Source organism: Buteo buteo, chromosome 10 (assembly GCF_964188355.1).
Source record: "Buteo buteo chromosome 10, bButBut1.hap1.1, whole genome shotgun sequence".
NCBI classification, from domain to species: Eukaryota; Metazoa; Chordata; class Aves; order Accipitriformes; family Accipitridae; genus Buteo; species Buteo buteo.
Genome location: NC_134180.1, coordinates 34,183,093 through 34,200,023, shown reverse-complemented (window position 1 = coordinate 34,200,023; position 16,931 = coordinate 34,183,093). Strand labels below are relative to the sequence as shown.

The following is a 16,931-nucleotide window of genomic DNA, read 5'->3' as shown; positions in this document are numbered from 1 at the left end:
CCTGATAAACTTTAGCTTCCGAATGATTGTATTAAAAAGTGCTTAGTGCTTCTAAGCTGTGAGGGAGCTGCTATAAAATGAGATATGTAATCTAGGTGAAATGGTCAAACCTGGCAAGACACTTAACTCTTCAGCTGAAATAATTTTTGTAATGCTTACAGGTATTCACTTTCACTAGAAGATTTCTTGATTTAGCTTAAAGCACTGGACTGAGTATCCTTGTGCTTCAGTTGTGAAGAAGGAAAAGTTGCACTGAAGCTAGCAAGGTTGTAGTGGTTTAAAACTGCTGTAAATAAGATCAGAGTTAAGCCAATAATGAGTCTCTTGAGACTAAAACTGTGCTAACTCCAGACACCACTGAGCTATGATGCTAGAGACCATTTCTTAAGAGGTCAGGACTGGCTTCTCAAAGGGCACCTGTTTCCAGTGTGGACTTTAAAACCTGAGCAGATTACAGGGAAAGGTTGTGAACTCTGAGACACAGCTGCTACTGTTGCTTAAACAGAGACTTCTTCCTAAGTGGCAGTTGACTGCAGCTGCTACCTTTTGGTATAACTACACAAGTTCAGACTTGCTTTAGATGGCCTAAAAGACTGGAGAGCCTGAGTGTGAAAGAAGATTGCCTGATATTTTGAAGATTGAACTCCTTACGCATGCTGGTGTTACTGGCTCCAATACTGATACCTGTGGCAAAGATGATCATGTCCTTAACACTTCTAATTTTGCCTTCCTTTCCATTCTCCAGGGAAGAAGTAAATGACAAACTACGAGACATGCCAGATGGAACATTCCTGGTGCGTGATGCATCAACCAAGATGCAGGGGGACTACACTCTGACATTACGGTAAGCATTGAGCAGTTGTAGTCCACATAGTAAAACCCTGAGTAGCTAGTTGCTGTACTAGTGATAGCAGTGGCTGTGTAAAGCTGACATGGCTCAATTTGAGAGATGTTCCCAAAGGTACTGCAGATCACAGAATGAGCAAATAAATAGCCAGGTCTGATAGTTGGTTCTGTTCTGTGCATTGAATCCTGTCACTCACTAAACACTACTGTAAGGATCTCTGTGTAGATTAGATGGGACTCGGGGAGGAGAGCCGCTCAGTAGTGCTTCGTAGTTTCAGAACTGCTAAGGTAAAAGGTATTTATAAACTAGGGCTTTGATTAATGGGAGTGTGTTGAATATCTCGTCAGCGTGCAGCTCTGGAGAATTGAACAGAGTGTCTTTGTAAAAAGAGTATCTTGTGCTTTCTGATCTAAAGTTTAGGAAATATTGAACTGGAGCCATGTTCCTTTCTTCATTAAAATTGTCTGCAAGTGGCAGACTTCCCAGAGCTGCCCCAGCCCTGTCTGCTGCAGTTAGGCAGCAGACCTCATGTGACTAGCTGCTGGTGCCTTGCCCAGCCTGTCCAGCTGCTTGCCTCTGCCAGGCTCCCAAGATTAGTTGTTAGAGGCAAACAGGCAAGGCGCATAAGCCACTGCCTCTGTAGCACACCTTTGGGAGTTACTATGATACGGTAGATATTTGATCTTGTCATGAAATTCTGTTGTCTTAATGGCAGGTTTGACCCCAAGGGTGTAGTTTAAATTCTGCTTTGACTTCTGTCTTGAAGTTCATGGTTTGTGCACTAAGGTTTGGCATGATTTGGTTATTTTGCTGAACGCAGATGTCATTAGGAACCAAAATTGAGAGTACAGGAAGGACAGGATATTGTCTAAACAGTCTGTTGGTGAAAAAAGGAAGAAATGAGCACTATGTTTGTGGAAACCGCTAGAATGTATAAATCTGGATAATGTCCTAAACTTACAACCATCTTGTAATCCTCAAAGGATTTTGTTTAGGTTCATGTATCCTGTGTTAGCACTCATAACTCAAAAGACTTGTTAATCACTGTATAAATGTATACTGGGTTGTATACTATTAGTGACCCCAAATTGTGGGTTTGGGTTTTCGTATGGCTCCTTTATTCAGCCTTCAGCATCCTCCTTTTCCCTTGCAAAACTTCTGGCAAATCTAGGTCTTAAAAACCATAAGCTGGCTCTAGAATGAACACACAGGAAGAGATTTACTTTGGGCTTTGCTCCTGTTCAAATATATCTGATAATTCTCTGTGTATTGACTCTTAAACTACCTAATATTTGCTAGTATGTAAAGAATCACTATGAAGGTGTACAGTGTCAAAGCCACTTGCCCAGGAATTTCACTGGTGTCTTCGTTAGCAGCCTTAGTGTTGAGGGATAGGAGGTACACAGTAAAACCTCTAAATGACTGTATCACTTTACAGGAAGGGTGGCAACAATAAACTGATAAAGATCTATCATCGGGATGGAAAATATGGCTTTTCTGATCCACTAACGTTTAACTCAGTCGTGGAACTCATTAACCACTACCGCAATGAGTCTCTTGCTCAGTATAATCCAAAGCTTGATGTGAAGTTGATGTATCCAGTGTCCCGGTACCAGCAGGTAAGATCTTCATTGGACCCCAATAGCTAACAGTGCAGACAAGAAGAAAATGGCAAATGTGTATATAATTTTGTTTTCTCTATGTGAAGCCGGATATCTTTTTTTTGAAAACTGGAAAAAAGTGAGTTTTCACATTTGACCTTGCTTTGCTCATGCTAATGGATATTCCAAATTGACTAGCCATCTAAGTTTCTTCATTTTATCAAGTTCCCAGTCTCCATCTGAGCAGTCCAATAGAGAAGTGAAACCCTGACATGCAGCAGACTTTAACCTCTGAGAAGCCCCCCCTGCCCCCGGACCCTTGTGGACCCACAGGGCATTGTTACAGACAGTGTTGCCCTTGAAGCACATATGAGCCATGCAGCTGTAGCTGTGCGTGGCTATCTCAATTTTTCAAGAATATTTTTTTAACATTTTATTCAGTAGCCTGAGACACTGTCCTGCATTAAGGAAAAAAATGCAGAGCTTTTTGGAAAAAAAATACTCTGATCTTTTAACTTTCTGAGCAATTCAATTCCTCCTTTCTCCAATAGGGGATAGCAATCCTAGACTGAAGCTATAGTGTGTTTTTGGAAGCTTAGTATTTTGGCATAGTTCTTGGTGTCCCATAGTTCCAGTTCCTACTGTCTGAACTGTGGGACTTACTGCGTGGAGGAAGGGGGATTTAGATACAGTGTTTGTGTTCTGTTCTGTAGAAACCTGATAATAAAAATCATGCTAATAGCTGTAAAATGCAAATGTGCACAAGTGTATTCATTTAACCTAAACAAATACTCTTAAGGAAAAGCTGCTTTGCTTGAAGATTTAATAGCTTTTTGTATGTACAGGATCAGTTGGTGAAAGAAGATAATATAGATGCAGTAGGTAAAAAGCTTCAAGAATACCACGCTCAGTATCAGGAAAAGAGTAAAGAGTACGACAAATTGTATGAAGAATATACCAGAACATCACAGGTTGGTTCTACTTTAGTTATGTGTAGACTATGTTTCTTGTTGTTTAAAAAGTAAATTATTTTAACCTGTTACGGCTAATAAAGGCAGTCCCAGGTCAGAAAATACAAGGAAAAAACCAGTAAATTATGGAATAGAGCAAATTTGATGGAAACATTGAATACTACTTGTTTGGTAGTCCTAGAGGTATGGTGTTAGAGCAAGGAAGAAAGAGAAGCTGAGCTTCCCTAATATAAGGTAGAGCGGTGGAGGCGGCCATCACCTACAAGCTTTGCACTGCAGATTTCTTCCTCAGCTGCTGAGTATTTCCAGCTGCTGTATGCTGCAGTGAGAATTGTAGAGGGGTTTGTCCAGGTTCTTTATAAGTCATGTTCAAATCAGGTACCAGATATTATGCATTAAGGAAGTGTGAATACAGTATTTGGACTGCTTCTCGTAAAATAAGATAGTTCATATATGGGGAGGATGTTTGCTGGCAGTCTTCCTGCAAACTAGGATGGAAAATATGACTAAAATATTTGAGGGGTTTGCAGCCTAATAGAGAGCATCATGTCGGGGAGGAGGGTAGACTTACAGGGAGTAAGTCTTCCCTGTACTGCCCTGACTCTACTCGGACATTTGACTAAATTTAAAACTGATTAATCACATTTTGACTTGAGGGGAGAACAGTTCCTCTCAGTCAATTTAGGGAACATAATCAAGTCTTGCATTGTCATCTGTATCACGAACAAATGATGAAGAACTCTTTCCTCACATAGGAAATTCAGATGAAGAGGACCGCAATTGAAGCATTTAATGAAACTATTAAGATATTTGAGGAACAGTGCCACTCACAAGAGCGATACAGCAAAGAATACATTGAGCGATTTCGCAGGGAGGGGAATGACAAAGAAATTGAACGGTAGGCTCTCAAGTTGTTTGCTTACAAGGAAGAACTAGTGTCCACATTGACACTCCCATGAAATTCTTTTGTATAATACTGCATCATATAAAACACTTTGTAAACTCAGTATTTTGTCTGAACCTTCAGTAAAGCCCTCTTCTGTCAAGGAATTGCATTGTAGACAGAAGAGGTGGGAGATCTCTGGATTATTCTCTCTCTTAACTTCAGTAAATTGAGATACTGTGATGAGGACCAGGAAAGGATCAGGAAATAATAATTTTATTTGCTTATCCCACTTCTGTTTGGATTTGCTCAGAATATAATTCAGAAAAATCTTTTACTTGTAAACTGAAATGTACATAGATCTGGTAAATCTCATAGTCCGTAGTCAGTTTTAGTCACTTTCAAAGATCAGTATTTGATTGCCACTACTTGGTAGTGGATAGTGGTTGTCTAACAGAAATTCAGTAAGGGCCTCATTTGAAATTGCCCTTCTGTGAAGATACTAACAGAAAAAGCTGTATCTGGGCCTTTGAAGAAATGCTAGGTATAATGCTTAACTTGACACAATGCTTTATGAATCACAGGAGGGTAACCTTAAGGAGATTTTTAGACTGAAAACAGTTACCTGTAACAATCTTATTATGCAGTTGTGGTGCTTCACTCTGACTAAAGATCAATTAACAGGGGAAATATGTAATTCTCCTGATTCGTACCAAACCTGCAAACTAATCTTGAATGAAGAGACAGGCAGCGTTACTCCTGATAGCTCTTGATCAGTAATTGAAGTCTGCATTTGAAATCTTGCTAGTACTGATACCTATGGTGAGATTGCATAATTGATATACCAAAAAGTGAATCTGACAGGGAAGGAGGGATCTGTTCTAGCTTACCCTCCTAGAGATAATTTGTTCCGGCATCTCTGCCAGAAGGAAATATATTAAGGTAAACTGAAGGTTCAAACTATGCAAAAGGGTGGTAGGCCTTATGGCAAGAGGTCTTTTCTGGCACTCTGTTGTGGTTTAACCCTAGGCAGCAACTAAGCACCACAGAGCTGCTCACTCACTCCCCCCTGGTGGGACAGGGGAGAGAATCAAAAGAGTAAAAAGTGAGAAAACTTATGATTAAGATAAAGACAGTTTAATGAGTAAAGCAAAAGCTGTGCACACAAGCAAAGCAAACCAAAGAATTCATTCACCACTTCCCATTGGCAGGCAGGTGTTCAGCCATCTCCAGGAAAGCAGGGTTCCATCATGTGTAATGGTTACTCAGGAAGTCAAAACACCATACCTCTGAACGTTCTCCCCTTCCTTCTTCCCCCAGCTTTATATACTGAGCGTGACATGTGGTATGGAATATCCCTTTGGTCAGTGGGGGTCAGCTGTCCCAGCTGTGTCCCCTCACAGCTTCTTGTACACCCCCAGCCTACTCACTGGTGGGGTGTTGTGAGAGGCAGAAAGGGCCTTGACTCTGTGTAAGCACTGCTCAGCAATAATAAAAATATCTCTGTGCTGTTTTCAGCACAAATCCAAAACATAGCCCCATACTAGCTACTATGAAGAAAATTACCTCTATCCCAGCCAAAACCAGCACCACTCTTACAGTAATTTTCATGTTAAGTTGAGGTGGTCAAAGGGAGGAGCTGCTCTTAAGGTAGTTCTTGCGATACTCTTATATAAAGTGCTACTGGTAAGGTTCAGTCCTTCTAGACTGGTTTGACCTCACGTCTCAAATATTACACTTGTTTGCAGGATAATGATGAACTATGAAAAATTAAAATCACGCCTGGGTGAGATCCATGATAGTAAAATGCGCCTGGAACAAGATTTGAAGAAACAAGCTCTGGACAATAGGGAGACTGATAAGAAAATGAATAGTATTAAGCCTGACCTAATTCAGCTCCGCAAAATCAGAGATCAGTATCTCGTGTAAGTAAGCCTGACCTGTACCTCAGAATAGTGTCTCTGGTGAACCTGATTAATGACTGTTTCCGTCAGGATAATGGGAATTTAATTTTCTTTTCACAACCAAAGTTCTGTGAGTGCTAAAGTACTATGTTCTGGCATGGGATGTCTGAGTAATTGGTTGGCCTCTTCATGACTTAATTACTTAAAGAGCCTGCCACAAACTAGGTGCACATTCTGCAGCTCCTGTAAATAAAACATTTAAGATAAATGAGTTATAAACAAAACCTGTGCCTGGTAATACAAGAGAGATTAGTACTTTTTGTGCTAGGTGCAGCAGATGTTGCTTGTACCCACCCTTCATTTCACTGACACCACTGTTATCCAATTCCTAATGTCCTTGGGCTGGGCTCAGTGCACTAGGATTGTGGCAGAAGACAGAGGGAAGCACACTGTCTCAGAAGGTGATGTTAGGAGGTTAGAAGAAGCCAGTGGCAAGACCTATTTTGTTTTCCCAAGAGAAACAGACAGCTGTCACAATTTGTTTTCCACTTCCTTTCTGGACTGCACTGTGCAGAGGCAGTACCTCTTCTTCAGCTCAGTGCTCCTCTTTCTTCATTTAAGAGGTTGCTTCATGTCTCCTTTTTGCTGTGTCCAGTAAAGGAGGAACCTCAGAAGGTGATGCAAGGAAGCACTCTTATGGAATCTATGGTCTTTCTGTGGCTCTTGCTACTGGAGAACAAACTAAGCCCCAGTCTGTTTCTTTGTGGAACCTTGTGTCTGAGCTTCAGCTTGCTCAATAAGAAAACCCGTACATGTACTCTGAAGTAATGTATTAATGCTCTCTTCTTCTGGCAGATGGCTCAATCACAAAGGGGTGAGACAGAAGCGAATAAATGACTGGCTGGGGATCAAAAATGAAAATATTGATGAGTAAGTGTCATTATAAATACAATTTTCCTGAGAAGTGTTTTCTCTTGTGGGGTTTGCTAATATGAAACACCAGTTTCTCAGTAAAGGACTATAGAAAAAGGAAGGACTGCAAAAAAAGGGAGAAATTCTCTAGGGGAACTGTATGTCATGTGAGGCACCAACCCTGCTGAAGCATTTAGGATTAAACGAAGTTGAAACAGTTAAGTTCTAGCCTTTAGTTGAAGCCTTTGATATCTGTGCATTAGGAGCCTCACCTCCCAGTTTGGGTGTGTTCTGCTATTTCTTTGAATGATTTCTGCAAAAATAAATCACTCTGCCTATGAACTCCTTTTAACTTAACCAGTGGGTCAGTAATTTATCCTCTCTTTCAGCACATACTTTGTGAATGAAGAAGATGAAAACCTGCCACATCATGATGAGAAAACTTGGTTTGTTGGGGATCTCAACCGTATCCAAGCAGAAGACTTGCTCTGTGGGAAACCTGATGGAGCATTTTTAATTCGAGAGAGTAGCAAGAAAGGATGTTATGCTTGTTCTGTGGTGTAAGTCTATTTTCCTTTTTGTTCTAACTACTCAATTCATAAATCTCTACCACAGCTCTTTATTTTGGAGAACAAAAGCCAGGCCTAGCCTAGGCCTACTCATTGGAATGTGTTGCATGTTTGCAGGAAGACTAGCATGGTAAAAGCTTTGTTGCAAAAATGTGCTTTGAATGCGCAATAACTGTAGTCCTAGCAGTCTCTTCAGTCACCACAGTAGCTAGTACAAAATTCTGGAGTATCCCAACTTGAAGCTCTAGTTGTAAGTAAATTAAGGCCAAATTCTCCCATATTATTCCCTGCCAAGGAATGCATGGGAAGAAGAAAAATGGGGCTGCAAAGCTTTAACATCTTCCATTCTTGTTTTCAGACATGGCCAACTCTAGATGCTTTCTCTTGTATGTTTAAGACAATGGTGGTGCTTCAGAGGAGACATAACTTGTGAGCAATAGTTTTTATGACATTCAGACAACATTACATTGATTTCTTGTGTTTCACTTCATTTTATGCTGGTGTAATGGAGGTCAGAAATACTCTGATTCCATTATCTAAAATCCTCTTCAAGCCTGTTCTGGAGTGCAAAATGGCTTTCACTGATTTATTTCACATGAGGTTAATTGCTTCTGAAAGCAAGTCCAAGAAATTATTATGTGAAGGTGTATCACCTGAAGGTAACTGGAGATTGTAGTATCTGCTGTGTTCAAGATACTGTTTGTCACAGTCACTGAAGTGATGGGTTCATCAGATACTTTTGCGTGGTTGGTATTGTACTACAAGATAGCAAAGGGATGGCATAACGTAAGCTGTTCCTACATGTGACTTGGATTGTAATAGGCTCCAGTACAGGGATTACATAATACTCGATCTTTCTGGCAGATAAGTTTTTCTAGCAGCTTTGGAAATACTGTGTTGCAGTAACTGCTTTGCCAAGTTAGGGACTCAGTTGCTATGACTTCAGATAATGAACCAACTTGAACCCATGCCATGTTGAACATTAAAAAAATGCACACTGAAGGTTAGTGCTGCATTTCATGAAATACTCTGTAGATCGTAAGAATTTGTGGGTTTTGGCTTCTTTGCTTAGTGGAAGGGTTTCCAGATAAGTTGAGCACAAAATCATAGCTGACTTCAGGTGCTTATCTTCTTGGTTAAGCTCTTGACTTTTTTTTTTTTCTTTTCCAAGAAACATTTGGAGAACAATGCAGTAGGGAATTGTACTGCTGGAGTAGAAGAGGCCTCTTATGTGGATTATTATGCAAGAGTGTTTAATCACATGCCCTGAAGCACTGTTTCTTCACAGACTATATTAATCTCCTCAACTTGCATCTGCTGGGTCCTCCATTATGTAATTTAGTGACTGGCAGGGTTGCTGCATTAGTTAATTGTTAATAGACTGTCACTTTGGGTTTGTCCTTTGATGTTAAACTCTCCTGGTTTCTTTCTTTGCAGAGCTGATGGAGAAGTGAAACACTGTGTGATCTACAGCACTCCAAGAGGTTACGGGTTTGCAGAACCGTATAACCTGTACAGCACGCTTAAGGATTTGGTTCTTCATTACCAGCAGACATCCCTTGTCCAACACAACGATTCCCTAAATGTCAGGCTTGCCTATCCTGTCTACGCACAGATGCCCGCCTCTCTCTGCAGATAAATTTTGGGGAGGAGGAAAGTGTTGGCTATCTTGGATTCTTTTCTACAGTTTTTATTAGAACTTGGAGGGCATTCTTTCTCCTTAGACTGCTTGTTTTGCACAAGAAGTGATTCTGTGAATGTGAATCGAAAAGAGGCCTAGCAGCAACAAGACGACAACTTGGGTGTAGGTGTCCTGGTGCTACCTTAAAAGCTCAGCTGTGCTTTTACACTGATACTTTTGTTTCCTTATGAGGGGAATAAACTCAACACAACACATACAAAAATACTGGAAGCAAAACATCGTTTTATGGAGATAATTTTTTGCCAGGCACCTTCAGTGGAACTTCTAATTGGATTTTGTTTTCTCTTGTTCTTGTAGAGACAATTTGAAGCCTCTGTTTGAGGCATCAGTAATGTCTTTCAGTCTTAAACTCCCAAGAAACTAGGGGGGAAACTACCACAGCAATTCTTCTCTGTTAATTTTAGCAGCTTCACTGCGATTCAGCCGAACTTCCAAAAGAGGGCTTGTCTTGAGGTAGCATGGAATTTGGTGAGAGAAGACCAAAGGAATTATGGGAAAGCTTCAGGTTTTTATTTAAATGGAAAAATGCTTGTAAAGAAAAGTTGCTTTATTTTTTTGCCAACAGTATAACAAAGTTTTGGTTTCAATGGCACTACAGGTCTTCACTTAAAGGAAACATTTATAACCAAATTGAACACACCAAAACTTTGTTTGTTGCTAGATTGAGCACTTATGGGGAAGGTTGCATTAGCATCTGCACATACTTTCTACACCAAAACTTGAAACAAATAAAAGGAAAAGCTAAACATTGTGTGGCTTCAAAACACTAAATTTGTCTGATCTGATGTAATTGCTCACCCTCCTCTTTCTTCACCCCCCTTTCTCCCATCCGTCAACTTGGGATTCTGTTTTCAGTTTTTAATGATACTGTGCTTCAGAATGTAAACTAGAATGAAGCTTGCACTTGCCTGTTGCAGTTCTCTTGCTGAACAATGACAGACTCTTGTAATGCTTGATTTTGGTATAAAAGAGGTAGGTGCAATTGAATGCTTCTGGATGGCTTATTGTACAAAATTCTTTCATGAGGTGTAGTCATTTCCAGTTGTACAGAAGTGAGCATGCTAATTATAGATCTCCTCTGATTTGTTCTTTGCAAGCTAGGTTCTGAGCTCTCGCACCACTGCAGCCAAGCAAGATTTTAGACTGGTATAATCTAAATTCCCTTGTAGTTATTTTGGACATGATGCAAAACACGGGAGGGGAAGAGAGCCGTACTCCTCAGTTACTGGATGTCTGGTACCATCCTTTGGCAAGGGCTGCTGTCAAATACTGGAGTGGGTAAGTCCTGGGCTTCGTCAAGTATAGCAATCATCCAATAAATCCCCTCCCTGGAAAGTATACAAAGCAGCTTATTTCCATTCCTTAAGCTTCTAAAGCGAAAAAGAGCTAAATTTGGCAAACTGAACCACTTGGCATCAAAGCACAACTGGCAAAGTAATTGTTCAGTGTGCAACCTTGAAAGTTACTTTTGTTCCTGTTACTGGAAGCAGTTCCCTTGCAATGCACCCATTGTGCAGGACAGGAAGCAGACAGTCATGCAGGTCTGAGAATGCTATAGACCTTTTTCTGACCCTGGGTCTTATTTCCTGTTCAAATGTGTTGGGGTTTTTTTTCTATAATGCCTGGGCAGTAGTGCCAGGCTTGTTGATGTTTAATGTTTACACTAGAAGTATTACTGAGATGAATGTCATGAATTTGCAAGCAGGGAAATGACAAGGCTGGAGCACTGACAGCCATTGCAGGAAGGGGTAGTCCAGTTGCCTGGCATGCCTGTGAGATGTTTTATTTTGCACTAATTACCCTGATGCATCCTAGGCACTTTCTAATCAGCCGAAGTGCAATCTTCAGGTCAAAGAATTCTGTAGATGCCGCTTTTCTAATTAAATGAAACATTACAAACCTTAACCAAAACTGGGTGAGAGGAGAAGATTCATGCAAGTTGCTGTGTCAAAGTGACCCCCATCTGCTCATGTGTCCCTTCTCTCCCACTTTCCCAAGAAAAGGAAAAATGAGATGTAGCGTTTGCTCTTGGTGAAAATCTGGAATGGATTCCTCAGTGGTATGTGGACATGGAAATTTTTCTTTTTAAAGAAACTTGCCCTACCTCTTGGATAATTTGCCGTTCTAATCTGGTAGCTGTAAAGCCGTCATTCTCACACCTCTTGTGCATCTAGCATTCCCTTGGTGCTGGGCTGAGTCCAAATGCCTGATGAGAGAAATAGGTTCAAAGGCACAAATGATAGCCAGGTGCCTCATGCCTGTGGAAAAACCTGTGCGAGAGGAGTGTCTGACTGTTTTCTTTGCCTTTGCAATGTTGCTGGGCTCTCCTCTTATAATGTTAACGTTTGAGGCTGATGGGGAATGTATTTCTGATACCTGTTTTTGTGACAGGGACAACCTGGCTGAAGTTTCACATCTGCCCAGTTTTTAGATAGGACTTGTTTTTTGTTTTAAACAAGCAGAGGTCTACTTTCAGGCTCATAAATCCTGGCACACCCTCACAGTACTGACAGCAGCAGGATAGCGAAGCGGGACTGTCTGAAGTCTCCCTGTAGTGGAATCTGACTGATCCTGTGAGGTCTTGGTCCAGGCTCTGGCCCTGGCTCTGCCAAGGTAAATACAGTGTAATTCCACTGGCATCTGTGAAGGTAGCTTGGTTTTATAGTGGTGTGAGTGAGTTGGGATTCTGGCCCCTCACTCTCAGAGATCCCTTTGCAGATCACAGGTGATGTATTTGCTGTGAATGATGCACTCAGAACCAATAAGCCATCCTGAATCATTCTTTGAAATTCTGTTTTGCCCAAACCTTCAGATCAGGGCTATGGGCAGACTAAGCCCATGTTCCTTGTATTTGGCTCCATTATCCTCAGCAGTCTCTGTAGGCTGTGTTTTGCCGCTGTATCTCTCTGTGTTTGGTTTAGGCACCTGAGTCCCAGCTGCTGCGATTGCTCCCCTTTGACTCTCATGAGCCATTGCACAGATGCTTTTTGCATCTGTTTTGCACTCGTAGGGCAAATGAAAATGGGTATAAAACTGACATGTGTAGTTGGTGTGATCCACGGGGCGAGGGCTTGGTCCTGCTGCGCTCATTGTGCTCGGCCTAATTCTGTTTGCTTAGTAGCATTGGAGATGTGAGAACCCACGGCTTCCAGGAGCTGTTCTACACTTGCATCACTGAGAAATCAGAAATGGGCCTGTGAGGTGCAGGATTACACCCTAGTTTGAAAAGCAGCTGTTAAGCCTAAAACAAATACAGGAAATGTGAACATAAAGGCAAAACAAAGGACCTCCAGTTCTTTTAAAACAGTGAGATGTGAGAAGGTTTTGGTTTCAAGAGTCAAAACGTCAGGAGGAAAGGGGGAAATAGTCTCACTGTTGTAGCAGCTGTCTGTTAGCAGACTGCAGTTAGAGGAGTACTGATCTCACTGACCCATACTGTATTAAATATATATGTAGAGTTAAATTAATAACTTTGCACAGTGTTAAATGAGGGTGGAGGGGATGTTGAAACTTGAATATGCAGTTTCTTCTAATTTGTTTTGAAGTATATTTGCAGGGATCAGGGGTGATTCAGTATTTTGTATTTGTATGGATGGAAATCAGGTCTACTTCCACAGTTGCCATTCACCCCATTGTGTCAGCCACGAGTGCCATGTTTTTGAAGTTAGTTGTAAATCTTTTCCCAATAGTTTCTTTATTCATTACAAGTAATCTTAGAATGGGAAGAACCAACCTAGAAACAGAGGGATGTCCCGACAGACGCTTCATTAGTATATGAAGCAGTAATATGTGATTGGCCACCTTCTGATACTGGAGTGCTCTAGATTTGAGGGTTGTATTTTGGTTTGTTTTTTTATAATACTCATCAGCAGTGGATTAGGTTGCTGCTTTGCACTGTTGGTAGTTGCAATCTAGAGTTATATCCACTACAGCCCTCTGTCTTATGCCAAAAATAAAATGCTCTTTCTACACTGTTCTCTCTTGATGTGGCAGATGGTCAAGAAGTTTTCCATTTAATGTGATGGGCCTGATTCTTTTCTCACTGACACTAGTGTAAGCAAGACTTCCACAACCGAAAGCCATTCCCAGAAAAAGAGCTTGTATTTAATCATACCTGAATTCAAGTCACAGTGGGGCAAAATCAGCTTGTCCTTCACAAAGCCAGGCAACTGTAATGGGGACTGTGGAAATGAATGTTGACACTTAGTGCTGTTTTGGGGAGGACAGGGGAAGGAGGAGGGTCTCTGTTGCCCCAAATCCTGGGCTCTCTGCAGGCTTGGGTGGCACCATGTCTGTAACTGAACGCTGTGGCTGTTTAAAACAGCAGAATTGCTATAGGAGTGTCACACCTTAAGTTTGGAAAAGCCCCTTATTTGGTACTTGAACAATCTCGCTTCTGTTTTTGAATGTCTGTTTATTTTTTTCTTATTTTTGTTACACTAACAGGGAATAAAAATCTGAAATGTTAGTGAGTCTTGTATGCTTGCTGCATTGTGCAGACATGAAACAGGTACTGCTTGTGGATCAGGAGGGGTAAGAGACAGGTTAAAAATGCAGTTTTAAAAAGCACTATGATGGGTTGGGGGTTGTTTTGTTTAGATCATTTTTAAAATCAGGGTTTTTTACATGTAGTTTCCTTATGTTGATTTGCAACCTCTGCTTTTCGAACAGCAAAATCAAAATAACATTCCTGAAGAACAAAGATGCTGTGAGGGGAGGGGGCTTAGGCTTGCTCAAATTCAGTGGTCAAAGCAAATAGCTTTAATGAAGAGGAAGAGTCAGCATCCCAAAGCATCCCTCTGATTGTAGTTTGATGAAGCAGTAGACAGACCATGAAGTAGGACCTCTGTCTTGAACCACGAAAGAAAGAGGAGATGCCAGAGCAGACCCTTCCCTTTGGAATAATAGGTTGTAATCTCCTTAACTGTGCGTGCAAGGAGATAGTTAGGAAATTAATAGAAGTCCTTAAGGATTGCTCCTCTTTCAGTATTGGAAGGGAACTTGTATTGCTGATCCCCTCGTTTCTCTTAGCATAACCTGTGCAGCCAGGAGAAGGGAACCAAGTTACTAACCCAAATAAATGCGGGCTTGTTCGTGAAGCCGCTCAGCTAGTTAAGTCCTGCGTGAGGAGTTGCTTTGGATGGGGTTAGATGAAGTTTGTCCAACATTTTTGTGAATCTTGCATTCTGTGGGCAGAAATACTTTCCACTGAATGGGAAGGGGAAAAAAAAAAATCTCTCTTGAAACCTTTTCAACTCCTTCCTGTTTGTTCACAGGGGCATATAGGGAGCTTTAGCTTGTTAACTGTTTAGATGATGACAGTGCTTGAAGTGCTGGTCTTTGGGGCTGGCTCCATACAATTAATGCAGAATTTGCATTTTTTTTTAATTGCTATTGGCATAGACTCGCCATATTTTATGACTAGACTCACCATTTCTTCTAAAATTTGCCTTTAAAAAATGTAGTATGAGCTTCAGAGGCAAAAAAAAAGTAGAGAATGGGCCCTTATTGACAGAAAAAACACTTCGTTGATCAACCTGTTAGAGAAAGCAGCTTTAATTTGATGCCCCCCTCCACCACCTTCCCTTGGGATTGCTTCTGTGATATAGGCGTTGGCAAACGACTGGGGGGATATTTCCCCCTGTATTCAGCAGCGCTGTACCCACGTGCTTTCCAAGTGCTCATAGAAGGGGCTCGGGATCATTTGGAAAAATGATTGCATCCAAAGACACAAAAGTCTCCAAGGGTGAATATCACCCCTGGCATCAGTCTCGTTGCTTCAGGGGAGTTGTAGGATGCTGGGGCCAGCCATGAGCTGCCCCTGGGTCTCCGTCGGTTGCGGTGGGGGTTTGTGTTCAGTCGGCTGGTTGGGGTTTTGGTCTGTTTTGTTTTCGTGAGTGACTTCTACATCCAGCAAAGATATGTTTGACGAAACCTGTTAATTTTGTATATCTGGCTGTTTATTGCACCATGGGATTGTAATGGTCTGCATCATGTGTGTGTGCGTGCGTGTGTGTATATGTACTGTATGTATATAGGTATATGTAAAATATATTCACGTATACATTTATATGCATTAGCTGTAAGTGGCACTGCCCCTTAAAAATAAAACAAAATTCACTGTTAGCACATTCTGCCATGTGTTTAGGCAGAATTGGGTTTGTTTTTGTCAAATGAAAAAGGAGTTTATTGTGTTCATCTTGCATATGTGCTTCTGAAATGCTGAACTCTGGATTTCCTTGGGGGGTTACTACTTCATTTGTAAACCGAATTGAATTGGAGTGTTATTTACTCTGGGACAAAGCATTCAACTTTGTTCCAAGCAAAGGTTTAGCAAAAGAAACCCTCTTGCTCTCCTGCGAGATGCAGTGAACGTTTGCACGTTTCAGTAGACCCCCAGACCCCCTGTCCAGAGCTGATGTGCAATGGGTGATGTTGGTACGTGTCCCTTTGTGAGTGGACTCTTTGTATAAGGTGTGGTTCAATGTAAAGCATGAGTGGGTGTTTGATCTTGTATCGAGGGCTGAAATAACAGCACACTCCTTTGTACAACCTTTGCATTAATGTTTCTGCTTTTCTTTGACTTCTATTTTCTTTAAGGGAAACTGCATCTGTTAAGAACCTGCTTCTCCAGAAGCTATCGAATTATTTTGTTTTCCAGATGAATTCCAGCATGTAACTTTGGTACTCTTGTTTGTTATTTGTGTAAAACCTGTTCTTCTGTCGTTTATGGTGTAGTTGGGGGGGCGGGGGGGGGGAGAAAAAAAAAAAGGAATTCATGTAGTTTAACTTTTAAAGAAAAGAAACAAACTGCTTCATAAGGAAACCAATTGTATGTTAGTGTTTTCAGACAAGTCATCCTGTAGTTTCTAGCTCAGTAATGCAACACTGTACTTGTCACCAGGTGTGTTACAATTTTGCTGTACTTTCTTTTACTAGATGGTTGGGCTTTTAAATCCCAGACACTAAGCATCCTGGGCCTACTTGCTCTAGATCAAAAAAATGCAATAAAAAAGTTGCAATAAAGCACATTGACATGTAATGTTTTAGAAGGATGTACTGACAGCTGTTTCTAATAAATTCAGAACTGCAGCGTGGTCGGGCTGTCATGGTGTTAGCTGTGTTTGTGTCTCCCAGCCGAGGCCATGAGCATCATCTTTAACAGAGACTTTAAAAAAAGACTCACAGATGTCCAATTCGCTCTTGGCTGGAGCTGAAGCAGCCAGCCCCCAAAACCCTCTCGGGGCAGAGACAAGGGAGGAATACACGTAGCACATGTGCGCTCCTTAACAGAGCTTTTCCTCTGTTTCTTTCACAGCGTCTTTAGAGAGAGCAGGAGCTATCAGCAATGTTCTTGCATGCCTCGTTGCTTCCTCTGCCTGTGTTTGGTAATGCCGCTTGTGGTGCTGGGGGGAGAGGGTGGCTGCAGCCTTCCAAAAGACCCAGCTCGGCTGCATCCATTCACTTAGATCCTTAATTTCAAGGGAGTTTGGGAAATCACCATTTGGTTTCCCAATTCTTTCATGAGCATCAGCTACTGGG

The 16,931-nt window shown here is 41.4% G+C and overlaps 1 protein-coding gene across 3 annotated transcripts in view; it reads left to right on the top strand.

Annotated features, from left to right (window-relative positions):
- The window catches only part of PIK3R3 (phosphoinositide-3-kinase regulatory subunit 3), an 82,206-nt gene extending 65,713 nt beyond the window's left edge, over positions 1–16,493 (top strand). For 2 of the 3 annotated variants that reach the window (XM_075037019.1, XM_075037020.1), the window contains 8 exons: positions 746–844; positions 2,286–2,466; positions 3,294–3,419; positions 4,175–4,317; positions 6,051–6,227; positions 7,062–7,136; positions 7,508–7,678; positions 9,125–16,493. In XM_075037019.1, coding sequence (XP_074893120.1) covers positions 746–844; positions 2,286–2,466; positions 3,294–3,419; positions 4,175–4,317; positions 6,051–6,227; positions 7,062–7,136; positions 7,508–7,678; positions 9,125–9,326 — 1,174 coding nt within the window. In that variant the 3' untranslated portion in view covers positions 9,327–16,493. Of the gene's footprint in view, positions 1–745; positions 845–2,285; positions 2,467–3,293; positions 3,420–4,174; positions 4,318–6,050; positions 6,228–7,061; positions 7,488–7,507; positions 7,679–9,124 lie in introns of those variants that run through there. The other variant, XM_075037021.1, reaches the window with a different exon arrangement.
- The last annotated feature ends 438 nt before the right edge of the window (positions 16,494–16,931 follow it).